The sequence below is a fragment of the Saccopteryx bilineata genome, chromosome 2 (genome assembly GCF_036850765.1).
Source record: "Saccopteryx bilineata isolate mSacBil1 chromosome 2, mSacBil1_pri_phased_curated, whole genome shotgun sequence".
NCBI lineage: Eukaryota > Metazoa > Chordata > Mammalia > Chiroptera > Emballonuridae > Saccopteryx > Saccopteryx bilineata.
In genome coordinates, this window is record NC_089491.1 from 153,967,822 (window position 1) to 153,986,665 (window position 18,844).

Here is an 18,844-nt window from a genome sequence, read left to right on the forward strand (position 1 = left end):
GACTGAATACGTATAGTTTAAAAGGAAGGGGGTTTGGAGAACATTCAGGAGGGAACTTCTCAGGCTGAGGGGTGGCTTCTTCCTGCTGTCATCCCTGCCTACTTGATATTTCCCTTGTGAAGTTCTCCTCAGTGTATTGGGGAAAAGAGTGTAGGAGCATTTGATTGTAGGTAATCCTAGAGATTTCTCTCATCCAGGCCTGTAGGAACTTGATAAAGAAGGGGGCAAGTATTTGGAGATCAGGAATGCAGAGATAAGGAGGGTTGTATAGTGGGGGTGAAAGTTCTTCCATGGTAAAGTTAGAGATATTCTTTCCTGGCAGCCCTGGAGAGAGCAGTTAGCTTGAACTAAAAAAAAATGTTTCATGTCCATTTGTAGGCTCTTCTTCAGCCAAGAAGACCCAGCGGTCTTGTCCCCTTACTATGTGAAGGGTAAAAAGACTGAGAAGTGTTAAGAGGTGAATGCTATTCATTTTCCTAGTTCTTCAGGGATACGGGAGAGCTTTAGGGTTAGGGGACCTGTAAGGGTTAAAAGATAGGATTTAGGAGGTTTGCTGATATAGGGTTTCAGATTTTTCTGTTTCACGAGGACAGGTTTTAGGGTTGGTGTGTAGGGTTAGGTAGATTTGTCCAATTTTCTGATTGGCAAAGGTCTGCATGTGGTTCTGTAAGAAACTAGTGAACAAACGTAAGAGGCAGGGTTCAAAAGTTAGAAAAATAAATAGGAGAGTGAGTGGACCAATGAAAGTCAATAGTCAAGACACCCAGTTTATGTGAAACCACTGATTCCATGTTTACAAATTTGCTGGGCTTCAGAGAGAGAGAGAAAGAGAGAGTAGGAATAAGACAGGGAAGTGGCCAGTCTCCCTTCCTTTAGACTTACTTTTATAGACATTTTTAAAGCAACAAGAAGAGAAATTACCTGTATAGCTTGTTTGGTCCTTAGATTGACGGGTAGTGTACTAGGAGTTAAAAGAGGCTCATGGGGTGGGATTAGGTTGATATTTGGGGTGAGATAGATTAGGGTACAGGTTTCTGTCCAATTAGTAGGGAGACACATATAGGTGTTATGCCGTTTTTCTACTTTAGCAGCAGTGGAAGTTGTCAGGATCATGGTATGTGGACCTGTCCATGTGAAAGTCAGTCCTTGGGTAATGTAATGCTGGAAGCACCTCTTGGACAGTCTTTGAACAGTTTGCTGAGTAACCTGTAAATTCTGCAAGTACTTAGGGAAAGGGTGGTTACATTTCTACACTTTGCAGTTAGGGTTTAAGTCCTAGTGACTACTGCTTCTAGCTGGAATTAGCATCAGGTCCCAGCCTACAATAAGCATGAGACATTGAGACAAGAGGAATAAAAGAGAGATTATACATTAAATAAAGCAACAAAATTAGACTTTCAATACCCACAGTAGAGATCTTTGAGGGATAAATAAAATTCAAATATTCAGGCAAGGCATAGTAGATGGCCCTTGTGTTTATAAGAAATGAGATTAGTTTATTTATTTATTTTTTGTATTTTTCTGAAGTTGAAAACGAGGAGGCAGTCAGACAGACTCCCGCATGCGCCCAACTGGGATCCACCTGGCATGCCCACCAGAGGGCAATGCTCTGCCCATCTGGGGCCTTGCTCTGTTGCAACCAGGGCCATTCTAATGCCTGAGGCAGAGGCCATGGAGCCATCCTCAGTGCCCTGGCCAACTTTGCTCCAACAGAGCCATGGCTGTGGGAGGGGAAGAGAGAGACAGAGAGGAAGGAGAGAGGAAGGGGTGGAGAAGCAAATGGGTGCTTCTCCTGTGTGCTCTGGCTGGGAATCAAACCCAGGACTCCTGCACACCAGGCCAACAGTCTAACACTGAGCCAACTGGCCAGGGCCAAGAAATGAGATTAGTTTATCTGCTACTTGGAAGAAATACCTTAGGCTTGTGATCGATGTCCTTGGGCCTTCAGTGGCAATACCCAGCATGCTGGGCAAGGTCAGGTCACAAGTAGCTGGAGAAAGGCTAGAAGAGACTGAACCCTCCTTCCATGGAGCAAGGGGGCAGCTTACCTTCTTGTGTCCCTCTTTCCACAGCAGAGGTGTGTCCCTTGATGGGGCTGGGAGCCTGGCAGGCTTCAGTTCAATGACCTTCTTTCCACTCTGGAGTAGGGCCCTGATGGAATCCTATGAAGCCCTCTAGGGTGCTAGAGCCTTTAAGAGGATATGCTAAAAGCTGGTATTTCCTGACTTCTTTTGGGCCTTATTTGCCTTTTCTGTTACTTCCTTGGCCATTATAGACCTTAAAAACCATGCTCAGAAGATCTCACTGAGGGGCTTGACTAAGAGAGTAAAATTGGGAATCTAGTGTTTAAAGAAGCCTATTAGACCAAGGAAAGAAAGGATTTGATTTGCGGTGGTAGTGGGGCAGACCAGGAGTTTGCTCTCTCTCGGTTCCTGAGATTAGCATTAGAGGGGAGAGCAGAGAGAGGCCATGTGGAGGAGGCCATGAGAAGCAGCCAAGATGGGAGAGTGTTGAAGGAAAAGTCAGTTTGTGAAGAGTTTGTGCAGAGAGAAGGAGATGGGGAACAGAGGTAAATAAAGCTAGTGAGCTAGAACCCTTTGATTCTAGGAAACTTGGATAAGTCAGTAGCTTTGTGAGCACTGAATGAGTGGGTTTTGGAGCCCAGTGTGTGTTTTTACTTGTCCGCCGGGTGCAAGCTAGGATTAAAGGTAATGAGTCTTTCATGCAGTCCACTGAGACTGAAAGTCAAATCCCTCAAAATGTGAGGCGTGTCAGAGAAAACCGTCTGACCAGAGAAAATTTTGTGAAAAAGAGAAGCCGACCAGGGAAGGGGAAGGGAGAAACTCCTTACCTTCTGGTCTATCAGGGGTTCAGGACAGGATTAGACTGCCGGCCAATCAACCTACAATTACACGTCCAAACAGAAGTAAGCCTGGGATGAGCTGCCACTGCCCATTGCTTCCCTGGTTGTAAGTTTGGATGGCAAAGAGGGATCATCTAGGCAGTTAGTACCCTGTCCCAGGTTTCGGCACCAAATGTTGGAATCCATGGAAGTTCAAAAAGACTAGAGTAACAGGCTTTATTGAAAGGAAGAAAGAAAACCCTGCCAGGCACTTCTCTGGGGAGAAAAGTGCTGGATATGGACTAGTGTTTGGGAGAGCCTGAGATGATACTGAGTCAAAGGTTCTGGTATGTTCCCTTTTACAGTTTTAGGATTTCAGCTTTCTAGAATGCTTCTTCTTGGGGCAAGTTGATCAGCTTTCTGGAATTCTTCTGTCTCAGGGGCGATAGTTCAGTAAGGGTGAAGTCTGACAGATAAGCAGAACATCAAGAGGGCAGTTTGGAATTCATGTATCTATCAGTGAGGTAGAAACCTTTGATTCTAGGAATACTCAGATAAGTAAGTGGCTTTGGGAGCCCTGAATGGGAAGGGAAGTGTTTTCCCACTGTGTATATTTCCTGCCCACCGGGTGCAAGCTAGGATTAAAGCTAATGGCCCACCAGTTCTTGGCTCCATTGTTTCATTACTGTCTGTCCGAATCAAATGTGTACCTGTACGGGCCAGGCGGCCGTGCCTACTGGCCATACAATTGGCCTTTAAACATTTTTAAACATTGACTTTGTTTCCATGAGTGTGTTGTCTTACATCATCTTTTAGTAACTAGTTATGCTGGTAGTCACTGGAGCACAAGAGTCTCAAAACATGGATATTTTTATAACTAAAAAGTCCTTTTTGAAAAATAAATTTAAAATATTAATAAATTACTTTGCCCATAGGGGAAAAATGGTCTTAAATCTCTCCAGGGTGCCCTGGCCAGTTGACTCAGTGGTAGAGCATCAGCCTGGTGTGCAGAAGTCCCGGGTTTGATTCCCGGCCAGGGCACACAGGAGAAGCACCCATCTGCTTCTCCACCCCTCCCCCTCTCCTTCCTCCCTGTCTCCCTCTTCCCCTCCCGCAGCCAAGGCTCCATTGGAGCAAAGATGGCCCAGGTGCTGAAGATGGCTCTGTGGCCTCTGCCTCAGGTGCTAGAATGGCTCTGGATGCAACAGAGCGACGCCCCAGAGAGGCAGAGCATCGCCCCCTGGTGGGCATGCCAGGTGGATCCTGGTTGGGCACATGTAGGAGTCTGTCTGACTGCCTCCCCGTTTCTAGCTTTGGAAAAATGCAAAAAAAAAAAAAAATCTCTCCAGGGTCATCAGAGAATGCACTTATACCAAACTGAGGGTTTCAGGTTCCCTATCATAGATGTTCACAGGTTGAAAATGAGAGAAAGCCACACCTATAAGGTCAGGTTATCCAGGAGGTTCTTGAAGGATTCTGAAGTAGTAGGCAAGAATTGTCAGCATTTCCAAAGGGATATTAAAGGTCAAGTTGATTAGGGTTTAAAACATAGAGATAGGGCTGGAGACAAGGGCCTCAGATTGTGGTAAGGTGCCAAAGAACTGTAAAACTTAGTATTGGCAACGCCATTTTAAAGAGGAAAAGTCAGGCTTTCTGTCCCGTCTTTTCTTTGGAAAAAGGAGGGAAAAGGATATAGAAATATAGAAAGGATATAGTCCTGACTTACAAGGACAACTGGGTCATTCAGTTTTAGTTCTCTGAAAGGATTAACGTTATCTGAAGAACTTCCTTTCCCTTTCAATAAGAAACAAAATTTATATACCACCCTACACTGATTTTGGCTCTCCCTCCCTTCCTGGAATCCTGAGGGGAGAAAAACACTAAAAGGTTTATGAATGTATTTTAATATGTAAAATGACATTACCATTGTGTTACCTTGAAAGTTTTAACTAAATCCCCTTGACAAATGTTATAAGCTTGTTAATGATTGTGTCATGCTGTCATGCCCTCCCCGCAACCTGTATGTGGTCACAGGGTATATAACTAGCCTCTGAGATACATTTGGGGCTGCATTATTTGGGTCTGCTATGCTCTGTGTCAGTCATATGCGGCCGGCATATTAATAAATCTCCTTTTGATAAAACCCTTCAAAATTCATCTGGACTTGGTGTCTCTACATAAGCCCACGGAAGTGAGGTATGATACTTTACAACAAGATGGTGCTGAATGGGGTCTGAAAGTTGGACGGCTCTGCTAATCTTGGTCTGCTGGGCTTTTCCTTCTTGTTAGCTTTTGGAAGCATGAGCCATCTCATCTATAGGTTTTGATTCTGACTGAGCTGTGCAACTTTAATATCAAGGTCTTGATATTTTAGGTTCTGTTCTAGCTGAGTGGGGAATAAAAAATGAACTTTATCTAGTGTCGTGAAGACGACTACTAGGAGACCACATGGCGGGCACCGAGGGACTTAGGGGAGACCACCTCACAATCCCCTATACAGGTTTCATGAGACAGCCCTGATCCTCAGTCCTTATGGGTATTTATTGACACACACAAATAAAGGAGGGGACCAGCATAAGAAAGTCAGGAAGGGGAACTTCTTTAGAGCAGATTAAAGGGCAAGGGAGTAGCCCAAATGTCCCACCTTTTGATTAGTCTGAATTGCTAATTTTATCCCTATTGTGCTGCATCCAGCACAGTACTTCAGTTCAGTACTTTAGTCAGTAAAGTCACTGTGGCTTTTGCATCAGGGCACTGAACTCTGTCCCTGTTCTATGTCCCTATTCAGGGCTTGGACAATCTACTTTTCCTATCCAGTGGGGGTTTCCAGCCTGAGGGAGGCTTCAGCAGCATGGAGGGTAACTATGGGGTGGAGTGGAGGTGAGCTTGTAGGCTACCTGCATCTTCTATCCTACTTTCCCACTGTGTGTTTTTTCTTTTCAAAGATAGAGATTGATATGAGCAGAGCCCAAGACTATATAAAAAAGATCTTCTCAACCTAGTTTGTAGAAGACCCTGAGGGTACCCAGTTAAACTTATTTTTCTCTTTCATTGAAAGGAAGAAAAACACAAGTTTTCTCTTTTCAAAAATTGTGTATAATTAAACTTCAGGCTTTTAAATGCAATGCATACTGATAAATTCTCCACGGAATCTTTCAGAAATAAAGTACAGCTGTTCAATTCATGGATTTATTTTGCGGTGTCTTAATAGGATGTTTTCCTCAAAAAGAATTTTAATCTTCAGATGGCCCAAGTGAACTTTTGTATTTCCTCTTCCCTTGCCTCTGTTATTTTTGTCCTGATTCTTGATTGAGAATGCTCATTAGCTTTAGTGTGTTAGACTTCTTGGGTCAGGTCAGTTATTCTTGCAAGCTGCAGGCCCATGTTTAAGATTCACCATTTTATTTCTCCTTCCTCTGTGCCAAAGATTATACTTGCTGCAGGATTCTTTAAATTCAGTGAGGTTAACTGGGATTTTATTAAAGTATGTGATCTCTGATTATCTTCTTAACTTAGGTGCTTTCCAAGTTAAGTTATAATCTGGGTTCATGAAATAGTCAGCAAGATGAGTTTTGATTTAAAAATATGGCTAAGGACAGAAAGAAATAAACAGATATTACATTTAATCTGAGCCTACATGGAGAAATTTTTCCATGCTCATTCAATATTTGTCCAATATAAACTAGGTCGTATTGACAATTAAGAGAGAGGCTGCCCCCCTGCCACCTGCTTCTCTAGAACGTACCAAACAACTTCAAATTAAGTTGAAATCTTGAGGTTTTGAAGTCTTTCTTTCATATCTCACTTAACGGTAAAGTGTTCACTCATTTCATTCTCCATTAAGGGTTCTTCTTGACTGCTTTCCTGTATCACCTTGAGAAAGATATATAAGAAAGAAAAAGTGGAAGGAGTGAAAGGATGGAGGAAAATTGTGATGGGACAGGGAGACTACTCTGGAACAGGGTTACTAGGTGGTCTTCATTTTTACTTTATGTAATTTCCCTTGACAGCCCTGTTTGGGATCAGTACCAAAAAAAAAAAAATGCTTGGAAAAATTTAGAGCATCAAAAAATAATAATAATTGTTGGGCAGATAAAATTTATTATGCTCACTTTGTTAAAGATGGCGCTGCTCACGTGGAAGCCCCTCACCCAGGTGATTGCTTGGAATGGGCGTGCTTGTATTAATGTGTGTTGAGGGTGGGCTGTGGGCAGGCAGGATCCTTGTAGCCTGGGGCTTGGTTTTAGGACTAAGCCTTTCCCACCCTTTTTGATGTGGGGTGGTGCACTCTCATGAGGAATCCCATTATGTCTCAGATAAGTGACTTTGTATCAGAGACTTCCTTGTTTGTATATTGGATTAAAGGTTTTGATTTCTACACTATAAAATGAGGGCAGACCAGGAGCTTGCTCTCTCTCAGTTCCTGAGATTAGCATTAGAGAGAGCAGGGTAAGGCCACATGTAGGAGGCCAGGAGAAGCAGCCAAGATGGTGGAGTGTTGATGGAGAAGCCAGTTTGTGCAGAGAGAAGGAAGGAGATGGGGAACAGAGGTGAATAAGTCTGGTGAGCTAGAAACCTTTGATTCTAGGAAACTCGGATAAGTCAGTGGCTTTGTGAGCACTGAATGAGTGAGTTTTGGAGCCCAGTGTGTGTTTTTACTTGCCTGCCAGGTGCAAACTAGGATTAAAGCTAATGGCCCACCAGTTCTTGGCTCCATTTTTTCATTACCGTCTGTCTGAATTTAATGTAAACCTGCATGGGCCAGGTGGCTGTGATAATGGTCGTGGATACTGGCTTTACAATAATAAATTCCTAACAAAATAGCATCTTGCTTTATCACTTATTCAAATAAATCTCTCCCTTCCTATGGCTGATCAACCCTAGGAGTTGAGTTCATTTGGCCAAGACAAATGGAGCTAGCTCCAGCACTATCAGAAATCTAACAATGTTCTAACAAAACATTCAATATATAAAAACAATATTCTGGCAAGTTCTGATAAAAATTGTTCCTTGAAATATGCAGCACTTTCATTCAGGAACATTTCAAATTTAACTTTTTTAATTAATCACTAGGAAAAGGACTATCAGAAGGATAAATAAAAGTAATCGCTATTCAGAAGGTAATACACAAAGTGTGGGCCTCAAAGATTCTTTGACAGAAAAATCTTTAAAGGGACAGAATTTATGTTTTTGTCATTTTAAGAGATTATTATTTAATCCTATATCACTGACTTAGAAGCAATTTGGCTCACAACAGTACTTGACTCAAACATTTGAGGTCTTCCTTGACTTTTTTTTTTTGGTCTCTCTCTTCCTTAGCTTTAAATAGTGCCTTGTTTTTGCAGGAGCCTAAAAGGGTAGCATGACATTCTCAATATTTGAGGTTATCTATGGGAGGTGATCAAAGAACATATACTACAAATTTTCACATACCAAATCAAGTGATATTTATTATATATTTAGCAGCCATTTCCCAATAGTATTCTGCTATTGTAAGTAAGCAAGGTCCTTAGATCCTAGCCTCATAGTATTTATAACTTTACTATCAATAAGGATAAACATACAAAGGACACATCAACAAACAAGGAAGTGTATTATACACCGAGAGGTAGAAACCAGGGACATGCTTCTAAAGAAAGCAATATGTATAGTTAAGAATTAAAAAACAGACAAACAAAAACATTACCTTCATTTCTAACAAAATGGGGGAGGGAGAAATTACAGACATATGAACGTTTGAAGGAATACTTTCAAGCAAAGATACAAAGCTGCACATTTTGATGGTCTCAGCCTCTCATTTTCCCCCCTTTTGTGGTATCCTCTAACTCTTGACATTTCAGTCAAAAAGTGACTTCAGTTCTCCAGTTCTCTACCATCCAGGTCTAATTAGAACAGCAATTTATATCTAGTAGTTCATTGCAGCCATCACGTTTCCCTATTCCAAAAGGCATGTGTTCTTAAGTCTCATCTCTTCATGAAATGAAACTTTATTCCCTGTTAATATCACTCTAAACATTTTCAAAACTTTAAGCATCAGCAACAACACATGTGGTTCTGTTTAATATTTGAGAAATAAACATACCTTCCCTTGGACTACTGAAATAACAGAACATTGGCTGTACTTGTTTTTGACTAAGAAAAGTAGACTAAGGTCATCCTTTTATATTTTTAAGCCACCTGGTAAGGTAATTTCTTTATATTTTACTGGTATCTGAGTAAACTGAGAGTGTGACAGTAACAATAATGAGGGTGGAGGTAATAATAATTATCCTAATTGTTCAGAGCATCATCAGGTAAATAACTCTGAAGTTCATTTTCTCTCAGAAAAGTATCACATGAAAAGGTTTGTTTGTTTTTTAATCTAAGCATATAGGACAGCATTTAAATGAAGAAATACTATTATCAAAAATCTATTAGGAAGAAAGGATGGGAATCTTGCCAGCATGTTAGTGACAATTTTTCAAATATGAAGGAAAACAGAGGGAAGAGGCAGCATAGTAACCTATGGTAGAAAGAGTTAGGCTTCATCATGACCTTAGGCAAGTTACTTAACCTCTTCAAGACTTCACTTCCTCTCCTGTAACTGGTAATAACAGTTTACCTTACAAAAGTATGGTGAAACTAAGGCCTCAAGCTCAATAAATTTATGTTCCTATTCTTCCCCTCAGGGGAAAAACCTTAAGCTTGAATATGATCCACAAAATTAAACCCATAGTGACCATAGGGAGGAAACTGTTACATACTATGTCAATGAGTCCAAAGTGTCACAAATATGAAATATGGCTACTACAATATAGCCACAGTTTGGAAAAGTACCTTGATTATATGAAATATGAGATAAGAATTCAGAGAAATCTTACAAAATATTAGAGAAATGAAATCAATTTTCCATTTCTCCATGTCACTTATGGGAGAATTTTCTAGCAAGCCAAATTTTTCCCTCTTATAAAACCTTGTTTTAATTCTATTTTTAAGCCTTTGTATAATAATTATACAGAATGTAACTCAGACCATTTTAATTCTTCTGTGCATGCATTCTTATGTAATTTACACGTTCTTTTGCTTTGGTTATGTTTTTCCATGTGTTTGTTATGCCAGTTCCCTGCCAATCCTTGTAAATTGTAAGAAACTTGAGGGTCAGGTCATGGCTATATTGGTTGCTAAATACAATGTGCTCCTTTTAGCCCTCATTTACTTGACCTCACGGAAGTGTCCACCATAAGTTTCTGTTTATTTGAAACACTGTCCTTGATTTTTGTAATTTTATACTCTGCTAGATTGTCTCCAATCTCATGTTATACTGTCTCGGATTCCTCATGAGTTCCTTTTTGTGATATTAGAAGTTAGTGTTCTTCAGAGATCTAGCCTTAATTCCTTCTCTTTTTATTCTGTAGATGCTTCCTATATGATTTCATCTACTCCAGTGGCCCCAGCTAACACTCACACATAATGATAACTCAGTTATCTGGAACTCCAGCACACTCTCTCTTCAGACTTCCAGGAACATATGTTCCAGTGCTACTAGACATCCCCACTTATGTGGCCCACTGGCACTTCAAATTCAGCATATCCAAAACTATTCATCTTTGTCTTTCTTTCCTAGTATTTGACTTCACTTCCTGTATTCTCCATCTACATCACTGCCTAAGATAGACACTAGGGAGGCATTCTTTTTTTTTTTTCATTTTTTTCCGAAGCTGGAAACGGGGAGGCAGTCAGACGGACTCTCACATGCGCCCGACCGGGATCCACCCAGGATCCACCTGGCATGCCCACCAGGGGGCGATGCTTTGCTCCTCTGGGGCGTCGCTCTGTTGAGTCCAGAGCCATTCTAGCGCCTGAGGCAGAAGCCACAGAGCCATCCCCAGCACCTGGGCCATCCTTGCTCCAATGGAGCCTCGCTGCGGGAGGGGAAGAGAGAGACAGAGAGGAAGGAGAGGAGGGACGGGTGGAGAAGCAAATGGGCGCCTCTCCTGCATGCCCTGGCCGGGAATCGAACCCGGGACTCCCACACGCCAGGCTGACGCTCTACCGCTGAGCCAACCAGCCAGGGCGGGAGGCATTCTTAATTTGCTTTCTCCTTCATTCCATATCAAACAGTTAACCTATCAAGGTTCATTATGTCTGATGCTTTGAAGGCCAATATTCAATATGTCAGATATTGGATCAAGAAGTTACTGATCAGAAAGTCACCAGCTCAAGAAGATGGGGACCTTAGAGGCTTCTCAAATACATCTTCTAAGAACTCAGAATGCAGGGATCTTTTATGTCAGGGGAAGGAAGGAAGAGCAGGGCAAAAGGTGGGTGAGGACCATAGAGAGCTAGGTGCAAACAGACATCCAAAGAAGGGCTTAAAATCTCTAAATCTTTTTTCCCTAGAGGGTCTGTTAATTATTGCTGATCTGAGTCTTGACTGGTGACTCTGGTATATCTTTGATAAACAGTCATTATTTTGTAAATATTCCCTACCTCTTCTGAGAAGGGTCCTTTTGACAAGAGGCTGTTCTAGCAAAAACTCAAGCCCAAAGCAGAATTTCTATAGCTAACTAGCATATTCATAACAGGAGCTATTAGCCTGTGGACCATGGAAGAAAGGCAGGCTAGAATTAAGATAGAGGCAGAGCAAGCAAGCATTTCATTGTTACAAAATTAGACTCCATTTCCTGTGATTTCACCCCCTAAATAGCTCTTGGTTCTTGTCACTTCTTTGTGTCATCACTGCTATTTGGTCAACCTCCAACAAATTTTTGCTGAATTACTGGAATAGTTTTCTATTTTTTCCTGGTCTCTTTATTGTGATGCTGGCTTGTCTAGTACTGCCCCATTCTCCTATTGGAGGGAAAGTGGTATTTCTAAATGGTAAATCTCATTGAAGACAATCACCTGCTTAAAACATGTAAGTGATCTTCATAACTCTCAGGGTAAAATTCCATTTTTCTTAGCAAGGCCAACAAGCTCTTCATGACTGCCACTCTCCCAGTCCAGCCTCATCTCTTGCCACTTACTTCCTTATCATTCCCATTTACATTATTTGAAATTCTCCAAATATCACATTCATTCTTGTTTCTGACCTCTCTGACTCTATTTCCTTTGCTTTAAGAAATTCCCCTCTTCCTACCCATAACTAAGTTACATGGAGTGTCATTTAGAATGATGCAGTTGCAAGCAACTCCTCCCCTTCCAAAGTTGGACAGTCACCTTGGAAAAGGTCAGTTTTGATCAAAGAGGGACAATAAATTAATTTTCCTTGTCATCTAACCATGTTAACTCCAGGAGAAGTTAACTCTATAGAAGGTCATAAACTGAGATTCTGTCTGCTATAGCTTCCTTTTTTTTTATTCATTTCACAGGGTTTTTTAACAGCAATTGGATACCCTTTCCCCAAATTGATGTTTAATCATGGAAGGAAAAAGAGAACTTGGGATTATCTTGAATTTTAGGAAGAAGAAGACAGACACACAGCAGACTCTATGGCTTCTTTGGCGTACAGGGCATCAGCATTGATCAGCTGCCAATGGTCTTAAGCCCATCATACCTTTTGCAATTTAATATGGGGCATACTGAAGTCTTTTTGCAAAGAACAGAAGAATCTGTTTTTTCCAAAGGATTGGATCTGTTGGAGAATGGTTTGTTGAGACTGGAAGACAACAGTCTACTTCACCAGTATTTAGAAATCAAGAGTTTTCTTACTGTACCTCAGGGCTTAGTCAAAGTAATGACGCTTTGCCCTGTTGAGACACTGAGGAAAAAAGCTTTAGCTGTGCTTCAGCTGTATATTAACAAGTTGAATTCTCAAGGCAAATATACATTATTTAGGTGCTTATTGAATACAAGTAATCACTCAGGTGTGGAGGCCTTTATTATTCAAAATATCAAAAATCAAATTGATATATCCTTAAAGAGAACACATAACAACAAATGGTTTACAGGACCACAGCTAATTTCCCTTCTAGATTTGGTACTCTTTCTCCCAGAGGGTGCTGAAACAGACCTACTGCAAAACTCAGATAGGATAATGACTTCATTAAATTTATTGAGGTATTTGGTTATCAAAGATAATGAAAATGACAATCAAACTGGATTATGGACAGAACTTAGAAAAATGGAGAATAATTTCTTAAAGCCACTCCATACAGGACTTAATATGTCAAAAGCACATTATGAAGCAGAAATTAAAAATAGCCAAGAAGTCCAGAAGCCTAAAGATTTTTGTTCTGTAACTGTAGGTGGAGAAGAGATCCCTACTATGCCTCCTGAAATGCAGTTTAAGGTTCTACATTCAGCACTTTTCACATTTGATTTGATCGAAAGTGTTCTGGCTCGAGTAGAAGAACTCATTGAAATGAAAACAGAGTCTACCTCTGAAGAAAATACAGGGATAAAATGAAAGTTCCATCTCCTAAAAATTAATACTGTATTTCCCATTATGATTTAACACTTTTACAAAAGTTTTTCTGTAAAATACCAATAGAAAAATAAATGTAGCTTTTCTCATCTGTTTCTGTAATGACACATAATGGATGAGTAGTATTCTTTGGTTTTAAAAATATAATCTGCATGATAAATAATGCCCATATGTAATAAACACTATTATTAAAATTCAGTACAAATTAAAAAAAAAAAGAAGGTCATAAACTGAGTTCCTATAATCACTGATTCTGGATACAGCTACCATCTTTTTTTTTCCAGCTTTACTGAGATCATGTGATGATTTGATATACTTAACACAGTGAAAGGATTGCCCACATTGAGATAATTAACACATGTACCACCTCACATATTTACCTTTTCTTTCTTTTAGTGAGAACATTTATTTTCTACTCTTTTAGCAAATTTAAGTTGTACACTACATGTTATCAATTATAGCCACCATGTTATATATGAAATGCTGCAACCTTATTCATCTTAAAACTGAGTTTGTACCTTTTATCAACCTCTCCCTTCCTCCCCTCTTCTGTCCACCACTCACCCCACACCTAAAACCACCTTTCTTCTCTGTTTCTATGAATTTGACTTTTTCTTTAAAATGTCATATATACCATGCAGTATTTGTCTTTCTTCTGTCCAGCTTATTTCACTTAGCATAATGCCCTCCGGGTTCATCCATGTTTCCTTGGTCTTCAGGGAGGACCCAAGCAGCCTCTAGATATGATCCTCAGGCAATAACTTTCAAAGTATACATGTACATCTTTCAAGGAAAGACTGGGAGATGGGTGATTTTGCTTGCTTCTTCTGAGCTTCACTCTGGAGAGATAACCATAGACCAAGGGCTCATGCACCAACTGACAGCTGCTTTATTTGCTATAGTCTGTGAGAATTTTCTTTACTTCTACTATCTGGGACCAAGCCTGCTTGTCCTCTAAACCTGCTCAAAAAGAGGTTGTATAACCTTGAATTACTTTCCTAATGACATTGAATCACCTTAACTTGTCCTCAGTTTTCTTGCTGGAGAACCAGGATTATAGAAGAAACAGTAGGCACACATGAAGCAAATAACTCTCAACCATGGTCATGGCATATTTCACCCTCTACCCCATCCTAACATGTTCAGGTCTAGAAATAAGTAATCAAACTCAACATCTTTTAATTGAACCAGTGTAGTGGTTCTAACAAACATTTGCGCATAATACATTATTTTACACAATACATAAATATGTAGTTAAAATTCTTCACACATGCTGAAGGAAATCAGCTTTCTAGTCAAGAAGTTAATGTATTTGGGATTATTTCTTTGACATTGCCATTTGATTTTCAACATAATATGCAAATGAATATTGCTTATCTTGCATACATGGTATCTGAAGTTGTATCAGAAGACCTAAGTAGGACAGTAAAAATCAATTTCAGGAATTAAAAAGTTTTGGGATAGAGACCTAAAGATGGCAGCAGAGTAGGTGGAAGTACAGACACCCAGCTCTCACCACTAAACTGAAATACAAATCAATTTAGGAAAAATCAGCATGAAAAACCAACTCTGGACTACAAGAACAGCTCTCAAAAACCAAGGAGCAAAAAAGAAGCCACAACAAACCTGGTAGGGAGCACCTGAATCTCCCCTGCTTACAGGAATGGGGGGGTGAGGCTGAGAGCCCAGAGGGGATCTCACTCCATGGAAAAGAGCAGAAAATACTGCTCACAACCACTTGCCTGGTGACCAGGGAGCGAGGTGTGTTGAAAAGACCAGCTTATCTCCCAAGTGGAAAGGAGAGAGAGGACAGACTGAGGGGCTAAGGAATGCAAAAGATGACCTAAAAAAGCTGACTCATTTGTGCTGGAGGCGGCCATAGCTGGGGGAGGGACTTATCCTTCCACAAAACAGTACTGAATTGCTTCCAGATCAGAGATCTCCATACATCTCTCCAGCTCCAATCAGCACAACAAGACATAGCTGAAAACAAGAAGTGGGGAGGAGGGGCAGTAACTCAGGTCTCCATGGAAATCTGAGATACATTTCCTCCTACTGAAGCTGAGAAAACACCTTGCCCCCAGAGAGATTAGTTGGTGGAAGAGGCCTTCAGAGTCTCAGGTTACACCCATCAAATTCCTGGATACAGTTTCAAGGAAGCCCCATGCTGAGATCAGTAAACAAGACTATCACCTGTTAAGAAAACAAACAAATCAAGACTTCAAAGCTGCCCAAATTTGAAAGCGGATTACAAATAATAGCTGATACCAACCCAAGAAGACCTAGAAATAACACAATTAAAAACTGGAGGCAGCCTGACCTGTGGTGAAGCAGTGGATAAAGCGTCGACCTGGAAATACTGAGGTCGCTGGTTTGAAACCGTGGGCTTGCCTGGTCAAGGCACATATGGGAGTTGATGCTTCCAGCTCCTCCCCCATTCTCTCTCTCTGTCTCTCTCTCCTCCCTAAAAATGAATAAATAAAATTTTAAAAAAGAAAAAAAAACTGGAGGCAGACAACTCCAAGCTTAGACTCAACCAACTCTACAAACAAAACACCCAAAAACAGATAATGAGAAGACAAAAAAGTGCAATCCAAATGAAACCACAAGAGAAACCTTTAGGAGACGAACGGAGTGATATGGAAATAATCAAACTTCCAGATGCGGAGTTCAAAATAATGATTGTAAGGATGCTTAGGGATCTTAGAACAACAATGGATGGTCATCATGAACACCTAAATAAAGAAATAGAAAGTATAAAAAAGGATATTGAAATATTAAAAAAGAATCAGTCGGAGATGACAAATACAATATCAGAAATGAAGACCACAATGGAAGGAATTAAAAACAGGATGGATACAGCTGAGGTTCAAATCAGCGAGTTGGAGGACAACTTGAATGAAGGCAAGAAAGCAGAGAAGAAAAAAGAAAAGAGACTCAAAAATTCTGAGGAAACTCTTAGAGAGCTCTGTGACAACATGAAGAGAAATAACATTCGCATCATAGGGGTTCCTGAAGAAGAAGAGAAAGAACAAGGGAAAGAGACATTGATCAATCATATCATAGCTGAAAACTTCCTTAAATTAATGCAGGAGAAACTCTCATAAGTTCAAGAAGCATAGAGGACTCCATTAAAGAGATACCCAGAAAAACCTAAACCAAGACACATCATAATTAAAATACCAAAGCTAAATGATAAAGAGAAAATATTAAAAGCTGCAAGAGAAAAAAAAGCTATCACCTACAAAGGAGCCCCCATAAGGATGACATCCAACTTCTCAACAGAAACACTTGAGGCCAGAAGGGAATGGCAAGAAATATTCAAACTAATGCAGAACAAGAACCTACAACCAAGACTACTTTATCCAGCAAGGCTATCATTTAAGATTGAAGGAGAAATAAAAAGCTTCCCAGACAAAAAACTCAAGGAATTCATTACAACCAAACCAATGCTGCAGGAAATGTTAAGGGGCCTGTTGTAAACAGATCAAAGTGGGAAAGGAATATAGCAAAAAATGAATGCACTTTTAAAGAATAAAATGGGGCCCTGGCCGGTTGGCTCAGCGGTAGAGCATCGGCCTGGCGTGCGGGGGACCCAGGTTCGATTCCTGGCCAGGGCACATAGGAGAAGCGCCCATTTGCTTCTCCACCCCCACCCTCTCCTTCCTCTCTGTCTCTCTCTTCCCCTCCCGCAGCCAAGGCTCCATTGGAGCAAAGATGGCCCGGGCACTGGGGATGGCTCCTTGGCCTCTGCCCCAGGTGCTAGAGTGGCTCTAGTCGCAGCAGAGCGACACCCCGGAGGGGCAGAGCATCGCCCCCTGGTGGGCAGAGCATTGCCCCTGGTGGGCGTGCTGGGTGGATCCCGGTCGGGCGCATGCGGGAGTCTGTCTGACTGTCTCTCCCTGTTTCCAGTTTCAGAAAAATACAAAAAAAAAAAAAAAAGAATAAAATGGCAATAAACAACTATATATCAATAATAAATATAAATGTAAATGGATTAAATGATCCAATCAAAAGACATAGGGTGCCTGCATGGATTAGAAAATAGGACCCGTACATATGCTGTCTACAAGAGACACACCTTAGAACAAAAGATACACATAGATTGAAGATAAAAGGATGGAAAAAAACATTTCATGCAAATGGAAATGAAAAAAAAGCTGGGGTAGCAATACTTAGACAAAGTGAACTTTAAAACAAAGGATATAGTAAGAGATAAAGAAGGCCACTACATAATGATAAAGGGAGTAATCCAACAGGAAGATATAACTATTATAAATATCTATGCATCTAATATAGGAGCACCTAAATATATAAAGCAGACTTTGATGGATTTAAAGGATGAGATCAAAAGCAATATTATAATAGTAGGGGATTTCAATACCCCACTAACATCACTACATAGATCCTCAAGAAAGAAAATTAACAAAGAAACAGCAGACTTATTGGACACACTAGATCAACTCGATTTAATAGATATCTTCAGAACCTTTTACCCTAAAACAGCAGAATATACATTCTTTTCAAGTGCTCATGGTACATTCTCTAGGATAGACCACATGTTAGGGCACAAAAGTGGTCTCAACAAATTTAAGAAGATTGAAATCATATCAAGCTCTTTCTCCAGTCACAACAGCATAAAACTGAACCACAACAGAAAAGCTCAAAAATTCTCAAACACATGGAAACTAAATAGCAGATTGTTAAATAACAAATGAATTAAGAATGATATCAAAGAAGAAATTAAAAAATTGCTAGAAATAAATGACAATGAGTATACAACAACTCAAAATTTATGGGACATGGCAAAAGCAGTACTGAGAGGGAAGTTCATAGCACTACAGGTACACTTTAAGAAGCTAGAAAAAGCTCAAATAAACTACTTAACACTGCATCTAAAAGAACTAGAAAAAGAACAGCAAGTAAAGCCCAGAGCTAGTAGAAGGAAGGAAATAATAAAGATCAGAGCAGAAATAAATGACATAGAGGCTAAAGAAACAATACAGAGGATCAATGAAACTAGGAACTGGTTCTTGGAAAAAGTAAATAAGATAGATGAATCTTAAACTTGACTCACCAAGAAAAAGAGGACTCAAATAAATAAAATTAGAAATGAGAGAGGAGAAATAACAACTGACACAACAGAAATACAAAGGATTATAAGAAAATACTATGAAGAACTGTATGCCAAAAAACTAGACAATCTAGATGAAATGGACAAATTCCTTGAAACATTCAATCTTCCAAAAATCAATCTGGAAGGATCAGAAAACCTAAACAGACCGATTACACCAAATGAGATAGAAAAAATTATCAAAAAACTCCCAATAAAGAAAAGTCCGGGGCCTGATGGCTTCACAACTGAATTCTACCAAATATTCAAAGAAGAACTAACTCTATCCTTCTCGAACTATTTCAAAAAATTCAAGAGGAAGGAAGATTTTCAAGCTCCTTTTATGAGGTGAGTATAATTCTGATTTCAAAACCAGGCAAAGAAAACACAAAGAAAGAAAATTATAGGCCAATATCTCTGATCAATATAGATGCTAAAATTCTCAACAAAATATTAGCAAACCGGATCCAACAATATATGGAAA

The 18,844-nt window shown here is 40.1% G+C and overlaps 1 protein-coding gene across 1 annotated transcript in view; it reads left to right on the forward strand.

Moving 5' to 3' along the window:
- Window positions 1–13,437, forward strand: part of LOC136322354 (glomulin-like) — a 140,108-nt gene extending 126,671 nt beyond the window's left edge. Inside the window, 2 exon segments of the mRNA XM_066254402.1 lie at window positions 12,193–12,328; window positions 12,331–13,437. Of these exon segments, the coding sequence (XP_066110499.1) occupies window positions 12,193–12,328; window positions 12,331–13,229 (1,035 nt within the window). The 3' untranslated portion in view covers window positions 13,230–13,437.
- The last annotated feature ends 5,407 nt before the right edge of the window (window positions 13,438–18,844 follow it).